The 24867-nt window shown below is 38.9% G+C and overlaps 1 protein-coding gene and 1 long non-coding RNA gene across 9 annotated transcripts in view; one reads left to right on the top strand and one right to left on the bottom strand.

Annotated features, from left to right (window-relative positions):
* The first annotated feature begins 598 nt into the window (after positions 1–598).
* The window catches only part of RPS6KC1 (ribosomal protein S6 kinase C1), a 191290-nt gene continuing 167021 nt past the window's right edge, over positions 599–24867 (top strand). For 3 of the 8 annotated variants that reach the window (XM_082702502.1, XM_082702504.1, XM_082702505.1), the window contains exons 1-3: positions 599–707; positions 10395–12984; positions 13583–13872. In XM_082702502.1, the coding sequence (XP_082558628.1) occupies positions 13768–13872 (105 nt within the window). In that variant the 5' untranslated portion in view covers positions 599–707; positions 10395–12984; positions 13583–13767. Of the gene's footprint in view, positions 708–8352; positions 12985–13582; positions 13873–24867 lie in introns of those variants that run through there. The other 5 variants (XM_082702499.1, XM_082702497.1, XM_082702498.1 and 2 more) reach the window with 5 other exon arrangements.
* On the bottom strand, positions 13045–13599 carry LOC309849667. The gene is made up of 2 exons (XR_014303827.1): positions 13395–13599; positions 13045–13251 (listed from the first exon to the last, which is right to left on the bottom strand). It is a non-coding gene; the product is annotated as an uncharacterized lncRNA (long non-coding RNA).

Raw genomic sequence — 24867 nt, forward strand, 5'->3', positions numbered from 1 at the left:
TAAGATTGTATCTTATGAGCAAGGATGATGACCCATTATTTTCAAAATCTACCCCACCTAGTGCTGTGCTAAGTATACAATAGATTGTAGATAAGATATTTTTGAATGAATGGTTAACACAGGACCAGAATTAGAGCAGATCTGTGAATGAACAGAAACTTCCCCCTCTACATCCTATATCCTCTGGTTTGTGATGTGTAAAGAGAAATGTAGCACTTTGAAATAATTAAGAGATTAATGGATGTTAGATTGCTGGAATTTGGAGGATTGTTTGATCCTAAAAGATACTCACCTTTATCTTGAATGACTATTTTTGAATTCTGTAGTGATTAATGTTAACTTGTTGAGAAGTGATGATAATTCAAATGATTATTATCTATAAACATGTGAGTAAATTCTTTTCAATGGGGGGAGAGCTCTCCTCCTCTGTAGAAAATCCAGTTTTACATCCATTTGGAAGGTCAATATTACTGATCTGTAAAGCGTCTGCTTTTTGGATTCTTCTGGAACAGACTGCAACATATCTCTGGATCCCTTATTCAAAAAGTTAAATAAAATCATTTTTATGACTTTACTTTTTCTTTTTTCTTTTTAGAATTATCCTCTAACAGTTTTGCCATTCTCACCAAGATGCCCAATGTAGTCATCTGACAGAATCAGATGAACTTATGACCAAAGAGGTGTGCCTCATGGAATGTCAAGTCCAGGTATTTGTTTTCTTGCTCCCAGAGGTGAATCTGAAGCATAACAGAATTTTTTTTTCAAAGATTTTTTTTTATTTGTTTGACAGATAGAGATCACAGGTAGGCAGAGAGAGAGAGAGAGAGAGAGGAGGAAGCAAGTTCCCTGCTGAGCAGAGAGCCCGATGTGGGGCTCGATCCCAGGACCCTGGGACCATGACCTGAGCTGAAGGCAGAGGCTTTAACCCACTGAGCCACCTAGGCGCCCCATAACAGAATTTTTTAAATTAATTTTTTTTTAAAGTAGGATCTGTGCCCAGTGCAGAGCCCAACATGGGTCTCTAACTTACAACCCTCTGATCAAGACGGGAGCTGATGCCTAGGTGGTTCAGTTGGTTGAATGTCTGGCTTCAGCTCAGATCATGATCCTGGGGTCCTGGCGTCAAGTCCTGTGTTGAGCTCCCTGCTCAGTGGGGGGATTCTGCTTCTCCCTTCACCCCTACCCCCTGCTCGTGATCTCGCTCTCTCTCACTCACTCTCAAATAAATAAAATCTTAAAAAAAAAAAAAAGACCCAAGCTGAGATCAGGAGATGATGGATGCTCAACCGACTGAGTCACCCAGATGCCCTTCAACAGAATTTTTTTAAATCTCTGTTTTTCTAATTTTAATCTTGTTCTCCACCAGTTTTGTATTTTGGTTTGTATATTGACAGTAGATTATGTCCCTCTAGTGGCAGCAGTAATCAGCAACTTGGTAATATGGTCTGACCATTTGGTGATCTTTTTAAAAGGATTAGTGATTTCTAGAGATCTATTTTCTCGAGTAAGCGACCTATTTCTATTTTATCTGTTTGTATATTTTGAACTCAAGAATTCTGTGCCCACTGGGAAGAAGAGCTCTTTGGTATCTGGACTAGTGAGTTTCTGTGCTTCTGTGATGACTCTTGACCCATGGTTGAAATTGTAGAATCGAAGCCATAAACTCTCCATATGTCTGTGTGTCTATGTGTCTGTTATTCATGGAGAGCTTTATCTCTCATTATGTGAATATGAGATATCCTACTTATGGAAGACATTAATAAGTTAAATTATGAAGTTGGTTTTATTAAAAGAGCTGTGTTCTGAGTGGCTTATAATGATAAATTAGCACTTCTATACATTTTTTAAAAGATTTTATTTTTAAGTAATCTTCTACATTCAATGTGGGGCTCAAACCGACAACCCCAAGATCAGGAGTTTCATGCTCCACCAACTGAGCCAGCCAGTCGCCCCAGTACTTCTATAAATTTAATTCCTAAAATTACCTGGAAAAAGAAGAATTAGAAATACTTTAATTGTGATGCACTTAAAATAATATATTATTCTTATAGAAGCTAATCAGAAATGTTTTAAGAATCAAAGTTCACACAATGAAGGTCAGTCTCTAAGGAGCAGGTGATTTCTTCCTTGAAATAGTTTAATGATAACAAGATATGGGTAGACACTGATTGATGTGTCAAAATACGATCTCATCATAATTGCACAGATAACCAGGGACTGAGGCAGTGAAGAAGGATAGTCAAGAAAAACTCAGGGTCCAAGGTGTCTACTAAAGACAAACCAAATTTTTTGGACAGGCATACAGATATTCATTTGCTACCCAGGGGACTGCTTAAGAGCTCAGGATCTTGAATTGAGTGGGCTGGGATGAGAATAGCAAATACAGCAAAAAGTTAATAAACCTCATCCGGAGGGACTGATGTTTAAAAGATACTGGAAGTGCTTGAAATCCCACATTTCTATGATATGGGAACTCTCAAGTATTCTCTGTGGGAAAGGGCACAACTCTTTAATATCCAGACTGGTGAGTTTTTGTGTTTCTGTGTTTACTCTTGATCTTGTTCTTCCTGCCAAAACTAAAGTCGGTAAAATTGCCTCTCTTGGGGCACCTGGGTGGCTCAGTCCTTAGGCTTCTGCCTTTGGCTCCCCACATCCTGCTCCCTGCTCGGCAGGAAGCCTGCTTCTCCCTCTTCCACTCCCCCTACTTGTGTCCCCTCTCTCACTGTGTCTCTGTCAAATAAATAAATAAAATCTTTAAAAAAAAAAAAAAAAGACTGCTTCTCTCTGCCACTGAAACTGCCAAGGCTGAATTTGGAGCAGAGAGAATGGAGAGAAGCAGTGGCGTGAAGTCGTGAAGTCATAGAGTGTCTCTCCCGAGGAGTAAGCCACAAAGTGGAGGCACTTTTCAGAGTACAACAGAGGTGCAGTGAAGCTCCTGAAGTGATTAAGGATTGTGCAGCTAGAAATGGAGATGACTAGAGCTATAGAAATGTGGCAGAAGAGAAAATACTAAAATATACATTTTGAACAATAGCAGAGAGACTTAGAATTATTTGAAAATTGTTTTTCAAATCCTTGGGCAGGAAAGTGACCATTTCAGTGTCTGTTCCGGGACATCCAGATTCAGTCAGCCAACAAGGCAGAGCCAGGAGATGGAAGAAAAGTCTAGAACAGACTGAAACGGAAACATTTTCCTTTGACGCATCTAGAGAAGGCCTTCAACTAGTTTCCAGAGGAGAGGGGACATCAACATCCCCATGGGGATTATAGAGGGCACTTGAAGTAATGAGCACTGGGTGTTGTACCCAACTGATGAACCACTAAATTCTACCTCTGAAACTAATAATACAGTATTCATTAATTAAATAGAATTTAAATTAAAAAATCTTTTAAAAAAGATCTCCTTTTTTGTTTTTTTTTAAGATTTTATTTATTTATTTGAGAGTGTGAGAGGGGAGAAGGTCAGAGGGAGAAGCAGACTCCCTGCGGAGCTGGGAGCCTGATGTGGGACTGGATCCCAGACTTGATCCCAGCACTCTGGGATCACAACCTGAGCCAAAGGCAGTGGCTTAACCAATTGAGCCACCCAGGTTCCCCTAACAAGATCTACTTCCTATATATGGAATTGTTTTTTGTTTTTTTCTGATTGGTGTTCTCTGTACTTTTCATTCTGAATATTAATTTCTTTGTTTGATTCAGAAATGCTGACCCCATTATCTCTGTGAATTTTGTTTTTCCACCATTTCCTCTATTATCTTTTTCTGAAATTCCTATAGATCACTAATAAACCCTCTTTAATTTTTTTGTCTTCTGACTACTCTTAACCACTCCTCCTGTCTGCCTCCTTCTCTTCTTCTTTTCATCATTTCTCTCTAGGCTGAAATCTGGGTGAATCCTCAGTTCTATTAATTTACTAAATTTTTTCTTCAACTGAGACTATTCAAGAATGTATTTTGTCTGTTGGGTATTTATTGCAGTGACTATATTTTGTTATTTCTAGGATTTCTAGTACATGCTTTTCCACATCAATCTTTCTGATTTCTCCTTGCTTGTATAATTCTTTGTATTTTTTTTCTTTTAACTTTCTCAGAGAATAGTAAACATGCTTATTTAAAACTCATTTTCAGATCATTCTCATATGTCCATTTCATCTGGAATGAATTTATCTCTTCTCTTTTAATCTCACTGATCACTCTTCTGAATATGAATTTCTTCACGTGTTTTGGAATTTTGACATGCAGATAACCTGATTAGGAAATTTGTTTTTCCTTCCTTGCCCTTTGTTAACTCTTAGTTGCCTCCATTTCCCCCCAAGAGACTTCCAGACTAGAATCAGGTCTTTTATTGCTAGCTTAGTCTTGTCTGGCTATGCTGCTAAGAGATACTGCAGATCCAGTTGCTGAACTAGTGGACAGCTTGGCCCAAGTCTTAGATGTGGCTCGGTGGCACCTATCTCTTGCCTCCCTAAGCAATGGCTCTGGAAGCAGTCACTGCAGCCTTTTTCAACCTTTTTCATGGTTAAAGAAGCCCCTAGTTTTAGCACTGAACCTGAAACTGTCTCTTCCCTTCCTTGTGAGGACTTTTTTTTTTTTTTTAAAGATTTTATTTATTTATTTGACAGAGAGAGACCACAAGTAGGCAGAGAGGCAGGCAGAGAGAGAGAGGAGGAAGCAGGCTCCCTGCTGAGCAGAGAGCCCGATGCGGGACTCGATCCCAGGACCCTGAGATCATGACTTGAGCCAAAGGCAGCGGCGTAACCCACTGAGCCACCCAGGCGCCCCATTTGTGAGGACTTTTGATCCCTGTTCCCACTAGGACAAAATTCCAGGTTGGGAGCCCAGCAGGCTTCAAGTTTGGTGTTCTGGGCCTCAGAGAGGTTTATATTGGTTCTGAGCATGATCATGTTTTTTTGTTTCTTAATTTCTCTTTTTATATTTTATGTCTCATTACTATGTGTTTGGAGCAGAGGATGTCTTCAATACAAGAACTTGGAGGGTATCTTAGCTGGATATACAAATATATTGCATTATATTGCATTATATATTGCATCATGGTCCAGAAACAATTTGTTAATAAGTGCAAAGTCTGTGCCTCAGGAATTCTGAGGACACTGAGACTCAATGTCACATAGGAAATGGGAAGACTCTCAAAGAGTCAAATAGATCTGGGTTTTAACAGACCCTGACAGCCCCCAGCTGTGAAATTACCAAATATATTACCTCCTTGATAACAGTTATTTCACTTCTGAAATGCCTATGAAATATTGTGAAGCTTAAATAAAATGGTAGCTGTGAAGTATTTGTTATAAGACAGAGAGGTAGACTTTTTTTTTTTTTTCATTTAACATCAACTTTGTAGGCAAAATAAACTTGAACTCACATACTTGGTTAAGTAAACTAGCATATACTGAGTAGATAATACACATATAATGGAACTTTATACAGACCTTTCGGGAAATAGTATGAAGGAAATTAAAAATAGAAGATAAAAATGTTATAAAGTCAAATAAAAAATAAAGTCAAAATAAAAAAATAAAAATGTTATAAAGTCAAATAAAAAAATAATGATTTAATAGGTAATAGAAATATCCATCTGAGGGGCACCTGGATGGCTCATCCAACTCTTGATTTTAGCTCAGATCATGATCTCTGGGTCCTAGGATTGAGCCCTGAGTCAGGCTCTGTGCTCAGCAGGAGTCTACTTGAGGATTCTCTCTCTCGCTCTCTCCCACCATTCCCCAGGTTGTCTGCGTGCGTGGGTGCACTCCCTCCTCTCGCAAATAAATAAATAAATAAATAAATCCTTAAAAAAAAAAAAATATCCACCTGATACTTCAGATTTTTAAGCCGAGGATAAGTATGCTAATGTATAATAATCTATTTTGAGGTATTAATTGATGTAAATTTCTCCTGCTTGTTTAGATAGTTTGTATCCTTTGTTAACGAAAACTTCCTAATTAGTGAAGTTACATATACATACAGGTATATAACATTTATATATAAATATGGGTTATAAAGAGGACTTTTACCTATTTGCCCTTAAAAAACAAGATTTGGCAACAAATCTAAATTTGAAAGGTCTCTCAACTCCCACACATGTTCTTATACATCATTCTCAACCTCCAAATTCTGAAAATATGTTTCTGTATAGCCTATCAGCTCTCTCAATAAAAATATCCCAGGTTGTCATGGTGATAAAAAGAGTTTTTTCCCCTGAAGAACCTTGTAGTCTGGTGCAGTGGTTTCCTAGTTCTTTATGGCTGTGGAATGTTTCCTCTTTTCTTTCATACTGTTTCGTATTTTTCCAACCTAATGTTACAGCTAGAGTGGTGGTAAACTAAAGATTTAATTGAAATAGAGAAGATTTAAATAATGGTCTTATAATAAGGAAATTAGTCTGGAAAGCGGATGGAATCCTCCCTGAGTGTATGTTCTGCAGTAGTCTTTGATGAAAACATTACAGACCCAGCCCTTGCTAGAACTTGTTTCTTTCCTAATGTACCAGCTGATGAAATTAAGGACTCTTGATGTCCAGAATTTTAAAACAGAGGTACAGTTATAGGAATTTGGTAGTTAGGATATGAAATTCAGGTTAGCCTTTCTCTTGTCTCTACCCCAAACCCTTTCTTATTCCCATTTCTCAGTTCTGAATGAGGGTTTTATAGATGTGTGAGTCCCTACAGTGCAGATATTTGTGGGTGTTACGGAATTGAGCTCATCTCTGACAAGTGATCTTGATGCCTGCTTTAGTTGGTTTTAGAGGTCCTAGAGTTGTCTTTCTGGGATGGTATTAAGGAGTAAGAGCAGACCTCAGCTGGGGTTCCTTGGACACAGAGAAGAATAGAGGGACTGAGCAATGGAGTGTTAGAGGAGAGCACAAGAAAGCTACACATAAGAAAGAGTAAAAACGCATTCTGTGGTTGTTTGATACCTATTTGGGGAGATGAACCATGTTTTTTGTTTGCCTAAATAATGAATAAATCAATGGCTATTTGGTGATGACTTTACCAAGTATTTTAACTCTGCCCATGGCAAAACTAGACATTTGATTAAGAGGAGTCTTTTGTGAAGGCTAACATCAAAGTGTAAGGTAGGTATTAACTTTTTTTAAAGCGTTTTTGGTTCATAAGCAGTTACCTTAAGACTGGGAAATCTGGGATCATGGATGTTAAAAAAAGATTTAAGGGACTCTTTGAATTATTACAATATTTTGAAAAGTCTCCTCAAAATTGAAGAAAATTCTGTGACAGGGAAGTAAAAGTTTACCAAACCCTCAAGTTTCTTTGCTTTTGACTGAGCTTAATATGGATACATTTATTTGTTCTTTCATCCATTCAGAAGCTCAGATCAGTAGTTACTTGTTTATGACTTTGGCAAAGAAGAAAACCAAATAATTGTAACTTAACATATTTTAATTGGCTTGGCAGGAAAAAAATATTTAGAGCTTTGGAGTTCATGCATTTAGCAAATACCTCTTAATCTTTCAGGCACTGCAACAGATACTCAAGACAAAAATATGAAAGAAGAGCCGCTGCCTTTATGGAACTCACAGCGTAGTGGAATAAAAACATGTCGGCATTAAATTAGCCTAAACGACATATCACTACTCTGTAAGAGGTGTGGTAGTAGAGAGGGGGAATAGAGAGATGTGGTAGCAGAGAGGAAAGAGCACCTAATTCTCCTTGAAAAGGAAACAGGGGCTTTGAAAGAGGGCTCCAGGGAGAAATTAGTCCTCGTGTGAGCTGATTCCTGAAGGTTGGTTGGAGGTGGTGGGAGGTGGGAGTTTCAAAAAGAAAGAGCTGGTTGGAAGATCTGGGGATATGAAATTGCAAAGGGTTTGGCTGAAACCCAGAGAAATTAGACAACAGGTGAGCAGGGACCGGACATGATGGATCCAAAAATCATGACAGAAAAATCATGGTAATAAGATGCACTGAGGTTTTACAGAGGAATGACATAATGATATATTCTTTTAAAATGGGTAATTTTATGAGACTGACGCGCTACCTACTGCGCTAACGAGGCACCTTAAAATGGGTAATTTTAATGGGACTATGAAGGATGAATTGGAGGGAGGTAGGAAAGCCAGGGTAGTTTTTATTTCTTTGAAGATTTAAGAAACTTACTAATTGCGTACAACATACACACAAAGTACTTAACTCTTAAATGTTCAGCTTGATAAATGTTTTCATGTAAACACTTCTGTAACGGCTAACCAGATCATGAAATTTCCAGTGTCCCAGAAGAGTCTTCATATGGATATAAGTATTCATTTCTCTTGGGTAAAATACCTATGGGAGAGATTGCTGGGATATGTATAGTAAGTGTACGTTTAACTTTATAAGAAACTGCCAAACTGTTTTCCAACTTCTCTTTATCATTTTGAATTCCCACTGGCAATCTATGAAAGTTTCAATTGCTCCTGCCCTGACAACACTGGGGAGCATCAGTCTTAAGAATTTTAGCCATTGTTTTAGTTGTAAGGTAATACCTCAATGTAGTTTTTAAAAAGAATTAAGATAAAATTCATGTAACATAAAATTCACCACTTTACCCATTTAAAGTGTGTAATTTGGTGGTTTTTAGACTATTTGCAAGGTTGTGTAATCAACACCACTGATTCTAGGACATTTCCATCACCCCTAAAAGAAAACGCATACCTCCCAGCTTCCTCATCCCTTTTCTCCCTCTATCTCCTGTTAACACTAATTTCCTGTCTTCATAGATTCTTCTATTCTGGACACTTTATATAAATGAAATCATGCAATATTTAGATCTTTCTGTCTGGCATCTTTCACATTGCATAATGTTTTTAAGGTCCATCCATATTGTAGTATCAGTACTTCATTCCTTTTTATGACTGAAAGTCCCAAGTAGACTCCATCTGAGTGCAGAGCCTGACATGGCACTGAATCCCATGACCCTGAGATCACGACCTGACCTGAAACCAAGAGTGGGATACTCACCTGACTGTACCACCAAGGGGCCCCTCCTCTGTGTGGTCTTAATCTCCTCATATGAAAACATGAGTCATATTAAATTAGGATCCACCCATGGATCCTAATTGCCATATTTTTAGGCCCTTCCTCCAAATGTAGTTATAACTTCAACATATGGATTGGGGAGGCACAACTCAGTTCTTATCACCATCCTAGTGGGTGTGAAGTTTTATCTGATTGTGGTTTTGATATGCATTCCCTAATGACTAATGATGCATCATTTCATATGCTTATTGGTGATTTGTATATCTAATTTGGAGAAATACATATTCAGATCCTCTGTTTACTTTTAAATGGGGTTATTTGTTCTTTATTACTGAGTTGGATTATTCTGGATACTAGACCCTCTCAGATAGATGATTTGCATATAATTCCTTCCATTCTGTGGGTACTCTGTGGGGTTTTCTTCATAGTGTCCTCTGATGTACAAAACATTTAATTTTGATAAAATTTATTTATTTTTAGTTTGGATGCTCATGCTTTAGTGTCATAGCTAAGAAACCATTTCCTAATCCATTGTCACAAAGGTATACACCTATGTGTCCTTCCAAGAGTTTTAGTTTCAGTTCTTACATTTAAGTCTTTGATACATTATGAGTTAATTTTGGTATATGGTGTTAGATAGGAGTCCAGATTAATTCTTTTTCATGTGGCTATCACTTTTCCAACACCACTTGTTGAAGGGATTATTTCCACTACCCTAACCCCCTCCACCTCCCAAGCCACTGAATGGTTTTAGAATACTTTTTGAAAATCATTTGACTGTAATATACTGGTGTATTTCTTTCTTTCTTTCTTTTTTAAAAAGATTTTATTTATTTATTTGATAGAGATCACAAGTAGGAAGAGAAGCAGGCAGACAGAGAGGAGGAAGCAGGCTCCCTGCTGAGAAGAGAGCCTGATTCGGGGCTCCATCCCAGGATCCTGAGATCATGACCTGGGCTGAAGGCAGAGGCTTTAACCCACTGAGCACCCAGGTGCCCCTATAGTATTGTTTTTTGAAATTCTTTCGTTTCAAGCTAGAGCAGACTTCACAAAACAAGTGGTAAATGTTTCCTATTCTACTTTTGGATGAGTTTTGGTAGAACTGATAATCTCTTTTCCTTAAATACTTAGTAGAATTCACCACTGAAGTTACACCGGCTTGGAGTTTTGTTTTGAATGAAGAATTCAAGTTCTTTGACAGAGATATGGCTAGTTAAGTTCTCTTTTTATTTTTTAAAGAACTTTAGTAATTTGTGTCTTTTAATAAATTTATTCATTTCACTTAAGTCATCAAATTTATTAGTATGCAGATGTTCAAGGAAATCATTTTCCTTTTAATGACAATAGGATATGCTGTATTTTCTATTCTTGATACCTATAATTTGTTTTTTCTTTTCTCTCTTTTTTAAAGATTTTTACTTATTTGACAGAGAAAGAGAGAGCACACAAGCAGGGGGAGCTGCGGACAGAGGGAGAGGGAGAAGCAGGCTCCCCACTGAGCAGAGAGTCTGATGTGCGGCTAGATGCCAGAACCCTGGGAATCATCACCTAAGCTGAAGGTAGATGCCTAACCGACTGAGACACCCATTTTTCTTTTTTCCTGAGCACTTTGCCTAGAAGTTTATAAATTTCCTAGACTTTTCCCCTAAAGAATCAGATTTTGGTTTTTTGATTGTTCTCCATTGCTTTTCTCTTTTCTATTTTACAGTTCTTTTTCTCTATTTTTTTTCTTCCTTATGCTATTTTTGGGGTTATATTAATCATCTTTTTAAAAATTTCTTAAGGGGGAAGCTTAGATAATTGATTCATGACCTTTCTTCTTTTCTACTACAGGCCTTTAAAAGCTATAAATTTACCTCTAAGCACTGTTTTTAGCTGTGTCCCACAAATTTCTGGTATGTTATATTCCAATTTTCATTCAATTCCAAATATTTTTAAAGGTCTGTTGTCATGGATTTTAACCCTTGGGTTTTTAGGATTATGTTATTTACTTTCTAAGAATTCATCAATTTTGCAGGTAATTTCTGTCATTAACTTTTATTTAATTTCCCGAGGCCAAAGAGCACATATGATTTATAGTGGTCTTTAAAATTTGCAACATTTATTTTATAGCCCAGGTTATGTTCTGATTTTGTGAATGTCTTTTGTGCACTTGAAACAAATATGTTCTGCCACTATTGAGAGGGGTGTTCTATAAATATCAATCAGGTGGAGTTGGTTGATAGAGCTTTTCAGGTCTTCTACATCCTTACTAATTTATTTGTCTACTTGTTTTATTAATTACTATAGAACAGACAGAACAATGGTTTTTGTTTTTTACATTAAGTTGTTATTGGGCACATGCACATTTAAAATTGTTATACCTTCTTGATTAATTGAAATCTTTATTATTAAGTTTTGTCTCTTTTTTTGGTGCTGGATCTTGTTAAGTCTTATGAGTAGGTATCCAAGGTATCATGGGTTATCTTGTTCCATTCTTTTAGCTTTAACCAGTGGCATTTGCTGAATCAAACAAATTCGGAAAAAGTGGGAGAGAGAGTTGCTAAGCATGATTCCCAGGTACTTCGCTAATGTAACTAAGTGGAGAATAAAATCAGTCATTGTGATAGGAAGAGGCTTATGAGGAAACTAAAAGTTTGGATTTTAATCTGTTCTGTTTTCAGGGGTAACTGGACATACCGGTAAAGATGTAGGTAATATGCATCAAATCCTAGAAGAGAGATATGCCTATGGATATAGATTTCTAAGTCAATGGGAATAAAGAACAACGGATCAAAGGCAAAAATCCCAAACAGAAGGAACACTAAATCTTCCTAAAAGGAGGAGAAATCAGCAAAGGAGACTAAAAAGGAGTGAATGATTCAGAGCATAAAAGGAAAAGCAAGGAGATTGCTGACTCAAATATTAAGGACATAAAAGACTTTTGAAAAGGTGGAAATGGCCAGAAATGTTTGAATTCTGAAAATATTGGTCATCAGAAATTTTTTTAAAGTAGTTTCATAGTAGGAGTATAGTAGTGAAGGCAGATTGAAGTTAGTATGGTAATGGATGTGTGATTTTCATAAAATGTATAAATGTGTGAATACTGATGCAAATTATTTATCTTTAAAAAACATTTCTTATATATTTATTTGAAAGAGAGAGCATAAGCAGGGGATGGGGCAAAGGGAGAGGGACAAGCAGACTCCCCACTGAGTGCAGAACCTGATGCAGGGCTTGATCCCAGAACCCTGAGATCATGACCTGAGCGGAGGTTAAATGCTTAATCAAATGAGTCACCCAAGTGCCCCCGAGGCAGATTATTTTAAAAACAACTTAGACAATCTTGACAATGAGGGGTAGAAAAAAAGGAGGAGGAAAAAAGGCAAATGTGATGATGTCCTTTACTCTTATCTCAGCCTAGTAATTCCTATTTCTCTTTCAAGATTCAACCATAGTTTCCCCTCTATGAGAAAACCCTCCATTCTGAATATAATGTATTCTACAGCACTCCATAAATTCATTTGTCATGGTACTTAAAACAATATGTTTTAATTATTGTTTTTTCCTACTAGATAGGACTTGACAGCAGAGACCCTGTAACTCCAGTGCTTAATTAGCATAATGTCTGGCACAAAGTATGTGAATTCAGGTTTAATAAATGAGTGATCGATAGATTGAGGCATATGCAGGTTGGGAAGAAGGAGTCAGTGGTGAGGAAGAGATTAAAGGTACTGAAAGCAGAGTTTAGATGTCACTCATGGAACAATGCCTTTAGGTCTGCAAAAGGGGATGGGTTTCAGCACACAGGCAGAGTAATTAGTCTTAAAAAGTGAGGAAGGGATATGTCCACATCTCTTAACAGAATAGAAATGTAAGATTAAAGTGTTTGTACTAAAGGCTCCTTCCTCCTTCTCCTCCAAGAAAGGCGAGAAAAACACTAAGAGGAACTGAGAACTGAGGAGATTAGCAAAGACTTGGAACGAATGTTAAGAGGAATGAGAAAATCCTGATCAAGAAAGGTAAAGGCATTGCCAAACACCGGATAGCAACCAACTGAACGGGAAACTCTCTCTTCATAGTAGCTTTCAGAGATCGTGTTTTTTTTTTTTTTTTTTTTTTCTTTTTCCCCCAGTTAGACGCAATTTCCAGTTTTTAGAATCCGAGGGGATGAATTTTAAGATTGATACAGGGTTGAGGGCTGTTGTGGAGGTTGAAAGACAAGTGCGCAGGTGGACGGGATTTGTTTTAGAAAGAAGGAAGTTATGTCTGTCGCAGTTCAGATGGTGCTGTGGGTATTTAAAATGATAGGCCGTGAGCGAAGAAGGAAAGATGCTCGGCTGGGCTCTCCCTCCATCCCTGTAGGGCTCCATCCAAGTTTGTACACGGGAGGGGCAGGGCTGGGCGAGGGTGCGGAGCGCCAACGTCTCACCTGTGTGTCCTGGCTCTAACAGCGCTCTTAACATCTAGAAGGTGTCGGAGCTAACGCACAGAGACTAAGCGAAGTCTCAGCTTCCGCAGTGACGACAGCGGCGGTGCGACCACTTGATCCTTGTCTCCTTGCCAGGCGCAAGCCGGGCTCGGGGGTCAGCTTTTAGTGTGGAGTCTTCCCTCCCCCAGGACGCCGGAAGCGGCCTGACCCGGAAGCTTCTCTGCCGAACCGGAAGCAAAGCCGCGCAGCGACCGGCCGCCGTGGAGCCACCGCCCCCTCTCCGCTTCGCCGCTGTTTGGGGAGCCCGGACCTCGGCGGCGCCGGGTTGCCCTGATGGTCCCCGGCCAGCGGCGGCGGCAGAGGCGGCGGGAGGATGACCTCTCCCCGGGAGCGAGGTGCCGACCTGGCCCGTTTCTACACTGTCACCGAGCCTCAGCGACATCCAAGGGGCTACACGGTGTATAAGGTCACCGCCCGGGTGAGTGCCAGTGTCGGACGGGCGTAGAACCCTGAGTTGGGGCATGAGGGACTAGAGTATGGACCCTGGTTTGGGGGTACCTGACCCCGGGTCAGAGCCTGGGGTGGGACTGGGTGCGCCCAGTGCCTGGACTTGCGTCGGCGGTGGGGACTTCTGGAAGGCTGGCGTAGGGACTGAGTATTGGATGCTCCAGACTCTGCTATAGAAGGTTGCGTAGTGCCTTCTTTCCAGGGTGGGGCAGGCGTTGATGGTTTTAATGGATGACTCAGACACTAGCCCAATAGTACTTTCTTTCTGAGGCTGAAATCAGCAGAAGTGGTTTTGCTTGCTTCCCCGGGATAGTGTAGATTGGAAAACTAATTTATGTATTATTTGATTTATCTAAAAAAATTTTTTTCTTCCCTTGACCTTTCATACAGTGTCAGATTTGCAGTGAGGCAGACAGACTCTTGAGAAGGATGTCACTGTTAGGGTCACCAGCCTGGCCCTCTGTGTCTGGCTGTTTCTTTTTGGCCGAGATTTTCATGATTGGCAGTGGTAAGAGACATAGGAGAAATTCTACTGGGAGTGTATTGTGTGAGTTGTTTGAGGGCCTCTTTAAAAGGTGTGAGGCTCCTTTACATCAACTAACCAATTTTTAGTACCCACTTTGTTCATGTTTTATTGTTTTTGCCTTGAGTTTTAAAGAGAATTTGCATCTCCCTTCTTGGAAAAGAATAACAAAAATAAGTCTGAATGTTTGTAACGTATGTATGTATATATGAGTATGTGTGTATATTAGGCATGTTGTACATATTATCCAATGGAATCCTACTTTTATTTTATTTATTTATTTTAAGATTTTTACTTATTTATTTGATAGAGATCACAAGCAGGCAGAAAGGCAGGCGGGGGTGGGGTGGGGGGGTGGAAGCAGGCTCCCTGCTGAGCAGAGAGCCCCATGCAGGGCTCAATCCCAGGACCCTGAGATCATGACCTGAGCTGAAGGTAGAGGATTAACCCACTGAGCCACTCAGGCGCCCCCAGAATCCCAGTTTTAATGATGAAGAAACTGACGTTCAAGGAAGTTTCATAACTTGACCAACTTTACATCAAAAGGCAGGTGCACATGTGGGATTTGAGACCAGTACTGCATAACTCCAAGTTATATAAAAAGTTAAGAATTAACTTTATCATTGTCATTAATTGTTAAAAAAGAGATACATTATAGTAGTAATAGTGCAACGTGCATTTGGAGGATGGTGTATTCCTGTGTGCTGGAGAGCTCAGGAAGCAGGATTTGAGAAGAACCTTAAAAGTTAGATAAACAGAGTTTGGGGCATGAAGGTGGTACATGGTTTATGGAAATGGCCTACAGTTCAGACAAATGTGAGAAGGTGGGAGGAGCAAATTTATTTAAAGATAAGACCAAGCCTGGTTCTCTCAGAGGGTTGTACTGAGAATTGAGTGAAATTTATTACTCGTCCTGCTATGCAAATAAGGTTATTACATAGGTGGGCATGTTAGTTTCAGATTAAGAAAATTTTTCAGATGAAAATTAAGGCACCCTTATTATACCACTCTTGAAACCTTTCTACTTATTGGGTCCTTCAAAATCTAGATTCAGTTTCCTACATTCTTTATGGAATTAGAACACTTTTCAACAGATATAGTGTTCCCTTCACAGCACCGTATTTATTCCTTATGATAACACCACAGTTATACTTATTAATCTGTTTACATGTCTTTGTCTCTTAGTAGATTTATAGTAGGTCTCTATCACTGGTATTTATTTCCTTTTGTATCACCTATGGCAATGTATGGCGCACAGCATTGAAAAAAATATTGTTGAATGTTTTCCTCCCCACTCTAGGCAGCACTCCCAATAAATGTTTAGTTCTAGGCACTAAGTACTATGAGGAATACAAGGCTGAAGAAAGCATGTACATTTCATTCAAGGATGTTCACAGGAGAAGAGAGTTAACTGGGCTTAAAGAAGTGTACAAGGAATGCCTGGGTGGCTCAGTTGGTTAGGCGATTGCCTTCGAATCAGGTCATGATCCTGGAGTCAGGAGATCGAATCCCCCATTGGGCTCCCGGCTCCACGGAGAGACTGCTTCTCCCTCTGACCTCCCTTCTTATGCTCTCTGTCTCTCTCTCAAATAAATAAATAAATAAAATCTTAAAAAAAAAAAAAAAGCGAGGTACAAGATGGAAAATGTTAAATGTTGTGAGAGACTACAGAAAAGAGCTATGGGATTTCAGAAGAACTAGAGATAGCTCTGGCTCATGGGATCGGGGAATAGATGGCCAAGCCAGCCAAGTGGGATGAAAAGGGCATCATAGGTAGAAGGGTGAATGGGAAGAATAGAGCCCCTAAAGGCCTGAAGGTGTGCATGTGTGTGGATCTTGATTGAATAGAAAACACTGAGTATGATTTTTATTTTATTTTATTATTATTTTTTATCTTTTATTTGACAGACAGAGATCACAAGTAGGCAGAGAGGCAGGCAGAGAAAGACGGGGAAGCAGGCTCCCTGCTAAGCAGAGAGCCTGATGCGGTCTGGATCCCAGGACCCTGGGATCATGACCTGAGCCGAAGGCAGAGGCTTTAACCCACTGAGCCACCCAGGTGCCCCAACACTGAGTATGATTATTAATTGTAGTCTTACTTCATAGAAGGAAAGGTTCACCTAATTTACGTCTCAAATATCTTTTCTTAAACTGTGAACTAATTTTTATGACAACAGTTATGACCATGTAAATTAGAATATGAAGTAGCATGTTGCCTTAGAAGTAACCAGATCTGTAAAATATGCATGCTACATACTGCTGTGGTTATTTGAACTGGGAAATTGCTTACGTTGTCTTTTTTCTCCTTGTAAATGGCTGCTTCCTCATTTTTTTGTTTTTGTTACAGAGTTTGTTTTTTCAATTTTAAGGATGAGGGTCCACATGGAGATACACTATTAAAAAATAACTAGAATTGACATTATAAAACAAGTGAAATATTTCTTATTTTTTGAAACTTAAGGAGAAAAACATCTTTCCTCAGGAGAATTAACCAAGTAAGTAGTGCTCCCTTGAGAGAACTTCATGAGGTAAAGATTAGGGATGTCTTCTTAATGTTTCTTACTGGTGATTACTTCTAGTCATAAGGAATAGTCCCTATATTCTTGGACCTTACAGCATTCTTTATACAGCATTCTTTATGCAGTGGGAAATACCACTGTTAAATTTTAGGTAGCATAAGAGCCCTCATCTTTTAAAACCTTTGCATTTCTCTGGAACCTAGCAGGATTGAATTACCTTATAGCTGGTTTCAGGCTTGCTAACAGATTTCTTAGTTAATTCTGTGTTGTTTCTGAATTTTTTTTATCTGGAGTAAGTATTTCTGTTAAGAATTAGAAAATTCTTTTATAGATTTCCTTTGATTCTTTAAAGACGACACAGATATAAAAGAGCCATTAGTGATGTTTCTGGTTGTTTCATCATGCTACATTTACAAAACTCTTCCTGTAATACATATTTCTCAACCGCATTAAGTGAATGGTAATTCTTGGCCTGTATTCTTTCCATGAATTTGGAAAGCAAAAGATACGCTTTAATTTTTAACGGCAGTGTTGCCTTATGACTACATTTTGTTTATATTGAGGCATAGTTTATGTACAGCTAAGCTCGTCAATTTTAAGTGAGCATTTTGATGAGTTGTGTCAAATGTGTATAGTTGTGTAACCACTGCCATAGTCGTCCTCACTGCCGAAGTTCCCTTATGCTCCTTTGCATTCAGTTCCCTCTCCCTACTCTATCTCTAGGCAACCACTGATCAGTTTTCTGTCACTATAGATTAGGTTGTATTTTCTAGAATTTGATATAAAAGGAATCATACAGTATGCATTTTGGTTTTTTTGGTCTGGCTTCTTAACCCAGCATGATTACTTGAGATTCTTCTGTGTTGTTGTGTGCTTTTATTCTCTTTTATTGTTGACCAGTATTTCATTGTATGGTTATACTACAGTTAATCCATTCTGTTGATGAGCATTTGGATTTTTTCTGATTTTGGCTCTTATGAATACAGTTATCATGAACATTTGTTTTTTTTTTTGTTTGTTTCAAAGATTTTATTTATTTGACAGACAGAGATCACAAGTAGGCAGAGAGGCAGGCAGATAGAGAGTGAGAGAAGGAAGCAGGCTCCCCGCTGAGCAGAGAGCCCGATGTGGGACTCGATCCCAGGACCCTGAGATCATGACCTGAGCCGAAGGCAGCGGCTTAACCCACTGAACCACCCAGGCGCCCTATCATGAACATTTGTATAGAAGTCTTTGTATAGACATTTGCTTTCATTTTTCTTGATGACACACAACCTTATTTACTGTAGCTTTATACTAACATCTGGAAATTAGGGTCTCTTTCTCCAAATTGTTTTGACTGTTCTAGATTGTTTGCGTTTTTGTATAAAGTTTAGAATCAGTTTGACAAATTCTGAGGACGTGCCTACCAATATTTTGATTGGCATTGTGTTGCAAATACAGATCAGCTTCTACAGAAGAAGATGTCTTAGCAACATTGATATTTAGCAATTTTGAATCTTCTGATCCATGAACATGGGTCTTCCATTTTTTAGCTCTTTAAGCAGTGTTTTCTAATTTTCAGTGTGCAAGTCTTGTGCATACGTAAAGCAATTTGGGTGTTTTTTCAAGCTGTGAGAATACTTAAGTCCACTTTTTTTAATAAAACATTTTCATTCACTTATTTGAGAGAGAGAGAGTGACCACAAGCAAGGGGAATGGCAGAGGGAGAGAGAGAAGCAGATTTCCTGTTGAACAGGGAGCCTGATGCAGGACTTGATCCCAGAGCCCTGGGATCATGACCTGAGCTGAAGGGAGATGCTTAACCAACTGAGCCACCCAGGCGTCCCTGGAATGCTCGTCTCTGTGTTGTTATCAATACTCATCTGAAGTGTCAGCTCCTGCCCTGTGTTTCCCAGGAAGCCTTTCTTAGGTGTGGAACTCCATGTGTATTATATATTCGTCTTTTAAAGCCTTTATCTTAATGTACTTGTTTGCTTCCTTCTTTGAGGGCAGACTGCCTTTTTAACTTTGTATTCATGATGCCTAGCACAGAGCTGGAGGATAGCAGGGATTTGAGAGAAGGCTGGAAAGAGGCAACATTTTTCTTTTTAAGTGTTCCTTTTAAAATCAATATGTAACTTGTTATATGTACCTGTGGATTTTTACACAGTAGACTCAAATATCTACCACCACCATCATCAGGAAACAATTCCATCATCCCCAAACACTCCCTCATGCTGTTCCTTTACACACTCTCTTCCCCGCCACTTAGCCCCTTGATGACCACTGATCCGCTCTCTACCACTCTACTTCTGTCTTTCTGAGAATGTTGTATGAATAGAATCATCTAGTGTTTAACCTTTTGAGATCGTCTTTTCCCATTTTTTATTGGATTGTTTTCTGTTGAATTTTGGGATTTTATATTTGTTCTGGATGTAAGTTTTTTGGTCAGATATGTCATTGTATCTGTTTTCTCCTAGTGTGTATAGCATATCTTTTCATTATTTTAACTGCCTTTCACAAAGCAAAAAGGTTCAATTTTGGTGAAGTCTCTTTTTTCTTATATGAAGTGTGCTTTTAGTGTTATATCTAAAAATTCTTTACTAACCCCAGGTCACAGAATTTCCCCCCAGTGTTTCATTTGAGAAGCTTTAGTGTTTTGCATTTAACATTTAGCTCTGTGATCCATTTTGAGTTTATTTTTGTATAAGGTGTGAGGTTTAGGTAGAACATGCATATGGATGTTTGATTGCAACAAAACATTTTATTTAAGAGGCTAGCCCTTTTTTTATTTAATTGTTTTTGCATCTCTTTAAAAAATCAATCAGTAGTATGTGTGTGGATCTGTTTCTGGATTCTGCGTTTTGTTTCATACCACACTGTCTTGAACAAGAGTGGTGAAAGTGAACATCTTTGCCTTGTTCTGTTCTTAGGAGGAAAGCATTCAGTCTTTTTCTTTTAAGTATGATATTCACGGGGCGCCTGGGTGGCTCAGTGGGTTAAAACCTCTGCCTTCGGCTTGGGTCATGATCAGATAGGATCCTGGGATCAAGCCCCCACATCGGGCTCTCTGCTCAGCAGGGATCCTGCTGTATGCGAAAAATGTTAGTAAGTAGGCTTGTTTTTTTTTAAAGATCGTATTTATTTATTTATTTAGAGAGTATGTGAACAGGGGTAGGGGTGGCAGGCGAGGGAGAAAGAGAATCTCAAGCGGACTCTGCACAGAGAGTGGAGCCCTAGGTGGGGCTCCATGTCATTATCCTGAAGACATGACCAGAGCTGAAATCAAAGAGTTGGATGCTTAATCGAATGAGCCACCCAGGTGCTCCTAGGAAGCAGGTTTTAAAAAATGTAAGCCAATTCTGTTTTCATTTTGTGTGTTGACAACTTAAATGTTCAGATAGTACGATTTTGTGTTAAACTGCAAACTTTTAACAGTAATGATTTTGATTTTCCTTGAAATTAGATTGGAAAACAGTTTACTTTAGAGTAGTGCCATTACAGTTGGTAAATTTGAAGAGAGAAGTACAACTTAACATTTACTGAATAACCAAAGGTAGCTTGCTGTTATAGTTTCTTTATTCTCTCTTTAGATTTTTGGATTTTAATGATGTAGAAAGCAATCATTCCTTTCAACATACTACTTTTATAAAAACTTGTTAGAGAGTAGAATGTCAAAAATTTTCCCATTGATATATCTGTCTTCTGTGGAAATTCTTTCATTCCAGAGAGCTAAACAGTGTTGTAAAATATCTAATTATGGTGTGTGCAGGTGCTGTCTCTTGGGTCCAGACTACCTGGCTGGCGGGTAATTAACCAACCCAAATATTCTTGCCAACCAGTGACACCTGCAGCTCTGCAGGGAAAAGAGGGAGAGGAACTGAGATGCAGGTGATGGGGTAGGAGGGAGGTTGGGTTTGCTAGGAGGACACTTGCCTACGGGAACTGGGCACTTTGAGGTTCCTATTATTCTTGTCAGAGGGTGTGTGTGTGTATGTGTGTGCACGTGCATGTGTGCGTGCGTGTGTGTTTGCATGAAATGCAGTTTAAAGGTGTAAATATGTTTGTATGAAAGTATAGATTTTATGAAAGTCAAATGTGTGAAAATCAGAACTGTGTGCACCATCTCAATTGTGTGCATCACCACAATGGGAAATGTTCACTGTAGTATAGCTGTTCTTTTTTTCCTTTTTTTTTTTTTTTTTTTTTTAAGATTTTATTTATTTATTTGGCAGACAGGTCACAAGCATGCAGATAGAGAGGAGGAAGCAGGCTTCCTGCTGAGCAGAGAGCCCGATGTGGGCTCAATCCCAGGACCCTGAGAGCATGACTTGAGCCGAAGGCAGAGGCTTTAACCCACTGAGACACCCAGGCGCCCCATAGCCCTACATTTTTGTATATCCATTTACTCCCATCCCATATTTGGGGAGTTGTATCTTTGAGAGATGAAGAGAGGGCATGTTCCTCCTCCCCTCTTTTTTTCATGTTTGGTTATTTGTATCTTGACACTTAGTTTTAAAAAAATGTTACTTTTGTAAACCCTTTATCCTCTTGGCTCTATTATCAGACTGGTAGCTGACTAGCCATCAGAAGATTTGACTGTAATAAATTGTTCATAAAAGTAGCTACTTAAAATTTATATTTAACTAATTTGTACTTGATTCTAAAGGTACTAATTTTGTGATCCTTTTTTGTAAGCGATATAATAGATTTGACTGATTTTTGTAGTTCTGTTTTCCAGGAGTTATCTTTCAATCTTCTGAAGAAGACAGTTGTTTTGTGTGAATCTGAGTTAAGAGGGTGATTTCAAATCATAATTATTATTATTTTTTAAAGATTTTATTTATTTATTTGTCAGAGAGAGAGAGAGAGCGAGCACAGGCAGACAGAGAGGCAGGCAGAGTCAGAGGGAGAAGCAGGCTCCCTGCGGAGCAAGGAGCCCGATGTGGGACTCGATCCCAGGACGCTGGGATCATGACCTGAGCGGAAGGCAGCTGCTTAACCAACTGAGCCACCCAGGCGTCCCTCAAATCATAATTATGATGGTAATTAGATAAATGAGTATTTTAGACTTGATTTTTTTTTTAATTTTATTTATTTATTTGTCAGACAGAGATCACAAGTAGGCAGAGAGACAGGCAGAGAGAGAGGAAGGGAAGCAGACTCCCGGCCAAGCAGAAAGCCTGACGGGGTGCTCAATCCCAGGACGCTGGGATCATGACCTGAGCCGAAGGCAGAGGCTTTAACCCACAGAGCCACCCAGGCGCCCCTTAGACTTGATTTTTAAGGAAAGTTGGTAATACTAAGATAAAACTGAAAATGATCTACAGGACCTAATGACTGTTAGGATCTGTTGATTATCATTATTATTTTTTTTAAAGATTTTTATTTATTTATTCGACAGAGATCACAAGTAGGCAGAGAGGCAGGCAGAGAGAGAGTGGGGGAAGCTGGCTCCCCGCTGTGCAGAGAGCCCAATACAGGGCTCGATCCCACAACCCTGAGATCATGACCTGAGCCGAAGGCAGAGGTCTATCCTACTAAGCCACCCAGGTGTCCCTAATCTGTTGATTATTATGGGCCTGAGCTAGTCCAAGCCCTAACTTCAGGTCTTTTTTTTTTTTTTTTTTTTTTAAGATTTTATTTATTTATTTTCCAGAGAGGGAGAGAAAGCAAGCACAAGCCGGGAGAGCTACAGGGTGAGGGAGAAGCAGATCTCTGCTGAGCAAGGAGCCTGATGCGAGACGCTGTCCCAGGACCCTGGGATCCGGACCTGGGCTAAAGGCAGACACTTAACTGACTGAGCCATCCAGGTGTCGCCTTCAGGTCTTTGTTTTAAAGATAGGAAAGAGGACTCATTTTAAGGTTGCTTTCTCTTTGGTTTATTACTGAACTGGCAAAAAGCAGTTCATGGCTAGTACCAGAGCCTGTAATCAGACCTCTTTCTTCTTAGCTTCTTCTCTTCTGCCAAAGCACTTCTTCAGCTGCTATTTTTGGTCAATTTAAATTTCTCTGTAAAGGACAAAATGGGTTTACCTAACAGGCAACAGGAATATTACTTGCATACTTGGAATTTTAATCTTTAGAAGGGCTGATTTAGTTGTGTCCTGGAAGTGGTATTTTTTTTTTTTTTAAAGATTTTATTTATTTATTTGAGAGAGAGAGAGAGAAGAAAATGTCAGAGAGAGAAGCAGACTCCCCATGGAGCTGGGAGCCAGATGCAGGGCTCGATCCTGGCACTCCAGGATCATGATCCCAGCCGAAGGCAGTCGCTTAACCAACTGAGCCATTGAGGTGCTCGGGAGTAATTTGTTTTAAATCATGGAGTTCTTCTGAGATCTAGTCTCACCTATAACTGAATGATATGCGTACTATTAGTATGTGACTATATGCTCTTGGGCTTGTTTATCTCATCCTACCAGGCAGGATTGTTGTGGTGATTAAATGAAGTAGAGGACTTAATTTCTTTGCACAGTAAGAGATAGTGACCTTCACTGTAAGCCCTTATTTGTTTTAAGTAAATTCATAATTTGCTGTTGGCATTAACAGGGGCAGATGGACTATAAACATTGCAGAAGCATTACCCAGCTGTATTCCAAATTTAGTGGGTGTTGCACTAGATAAATAAAGTAATAGTAGATAACATGTGATAAAAATAAAAAATTGACTGGATAGATATTACATATTTTTTTTTTGAAGATATGCTATGCGTGATAATGTATTAAAGATTTTGAGAAATTCTGCTCCAAAAAATATCTCTACTGAATTGATCATTAAGCCCTTCCTTTGAGAGCACTGATTTTAAAGAATATTGATATTCCGTACTGCATGGTTTGTGAAGCACTGCTTTAGGTAATAATTTTGAAGATGACCTGGTGATACAATTCTTTATACCAAGAGGCTGTACGATACATGTATAAGTGATAGGTAATGCTTATAAGTGGAAATTTATGAAATTTAAACAAAAGAAAGCATTGCTTTAAGTCCCATTTTCTGGCATTTATTGGATGAATTTTAAGACAAAATACTGAAATTCACCTCGAAAAAATGTTACTAAATGCTAGCTAGCAACCTATATCAGAGGAATTTAGTTTTGTTTTTTTTTTTTTAGAGTTGATGTTACTTGTTGAAATAATTGCTAATAAAGCTTTATGAGTTATCAAAATCTGGGTCTGAGGGCTCAATTTGTTCATTTTCATTATGATCCTATTCTTTCTTCAGATTTCTGATTGATATTCTTATTTTTCACCAATTTATATTCCTGCTGAAGAGAATTACATAGTTAGAAGGAGTAGGACATTTGGGCTCAATGTGTGTTATCCTAACTCACCTTTTGTTTTTGATTTCCATCTCAGGGGACACATTCTTAACTATTTAAATAAGATTATATAATTGGGAATACTGAATCCCTTATAGAGGGGTGCCAAGTGATTGAACTTGCTAATGTATTTGCCAGGTGATTATATTTTTATAATATAGTGATGTAGAAATCCGGTCCAGTGTATTCTCTGTTACAGTTCAGTATCTAGAATTGGAGTAGGCACACTTATTTCTTGAACGAGTAAGTCAAAGAATAAATAAAACCTGAGGGTGGCAGGGTTTGTGCAAGTAAGTAAACTTAATTATTTCTGAAAATATTACAGATAATTTGAGGGATACAGTACAGTATATTGGAAAGAGCACTGGGCCAGGAGTCAGAAATCCAAGTTCTAGGGGTTCCTGGGGGGGCTCAGTGGGTTAAACGCTCTGCCTTCGGCCCAGGTCATGAACTCAGGGTCCTGGGATCGAGCCCCACATCGGGCTCTGCACAGCGGGGAGCCTCCTTCCCCTTTTCTCTCTGTCTGCCTCTCTGCCTACTTGTGATCTCTCTCTCTGTCAAATAAATAAATAAAAATCTTAAAAAAAAAAAAAAGAAATCCAAGTTCTAATTACAAATCTGAAG

The sequence above is a fragment of the Mustela nivalis genome (assembly GCF_964662115.1).
Source record: "Mustela nivalis genome assembly, chromosome: 16".
In the NCBI taxonomy this organism is placed as follows: domain Eukaryota; kingdom Metazoa; phylum Chordata; class Mammalia; order Carnivora; family Mustelidae; genus Mustela; species Mustela nivalis.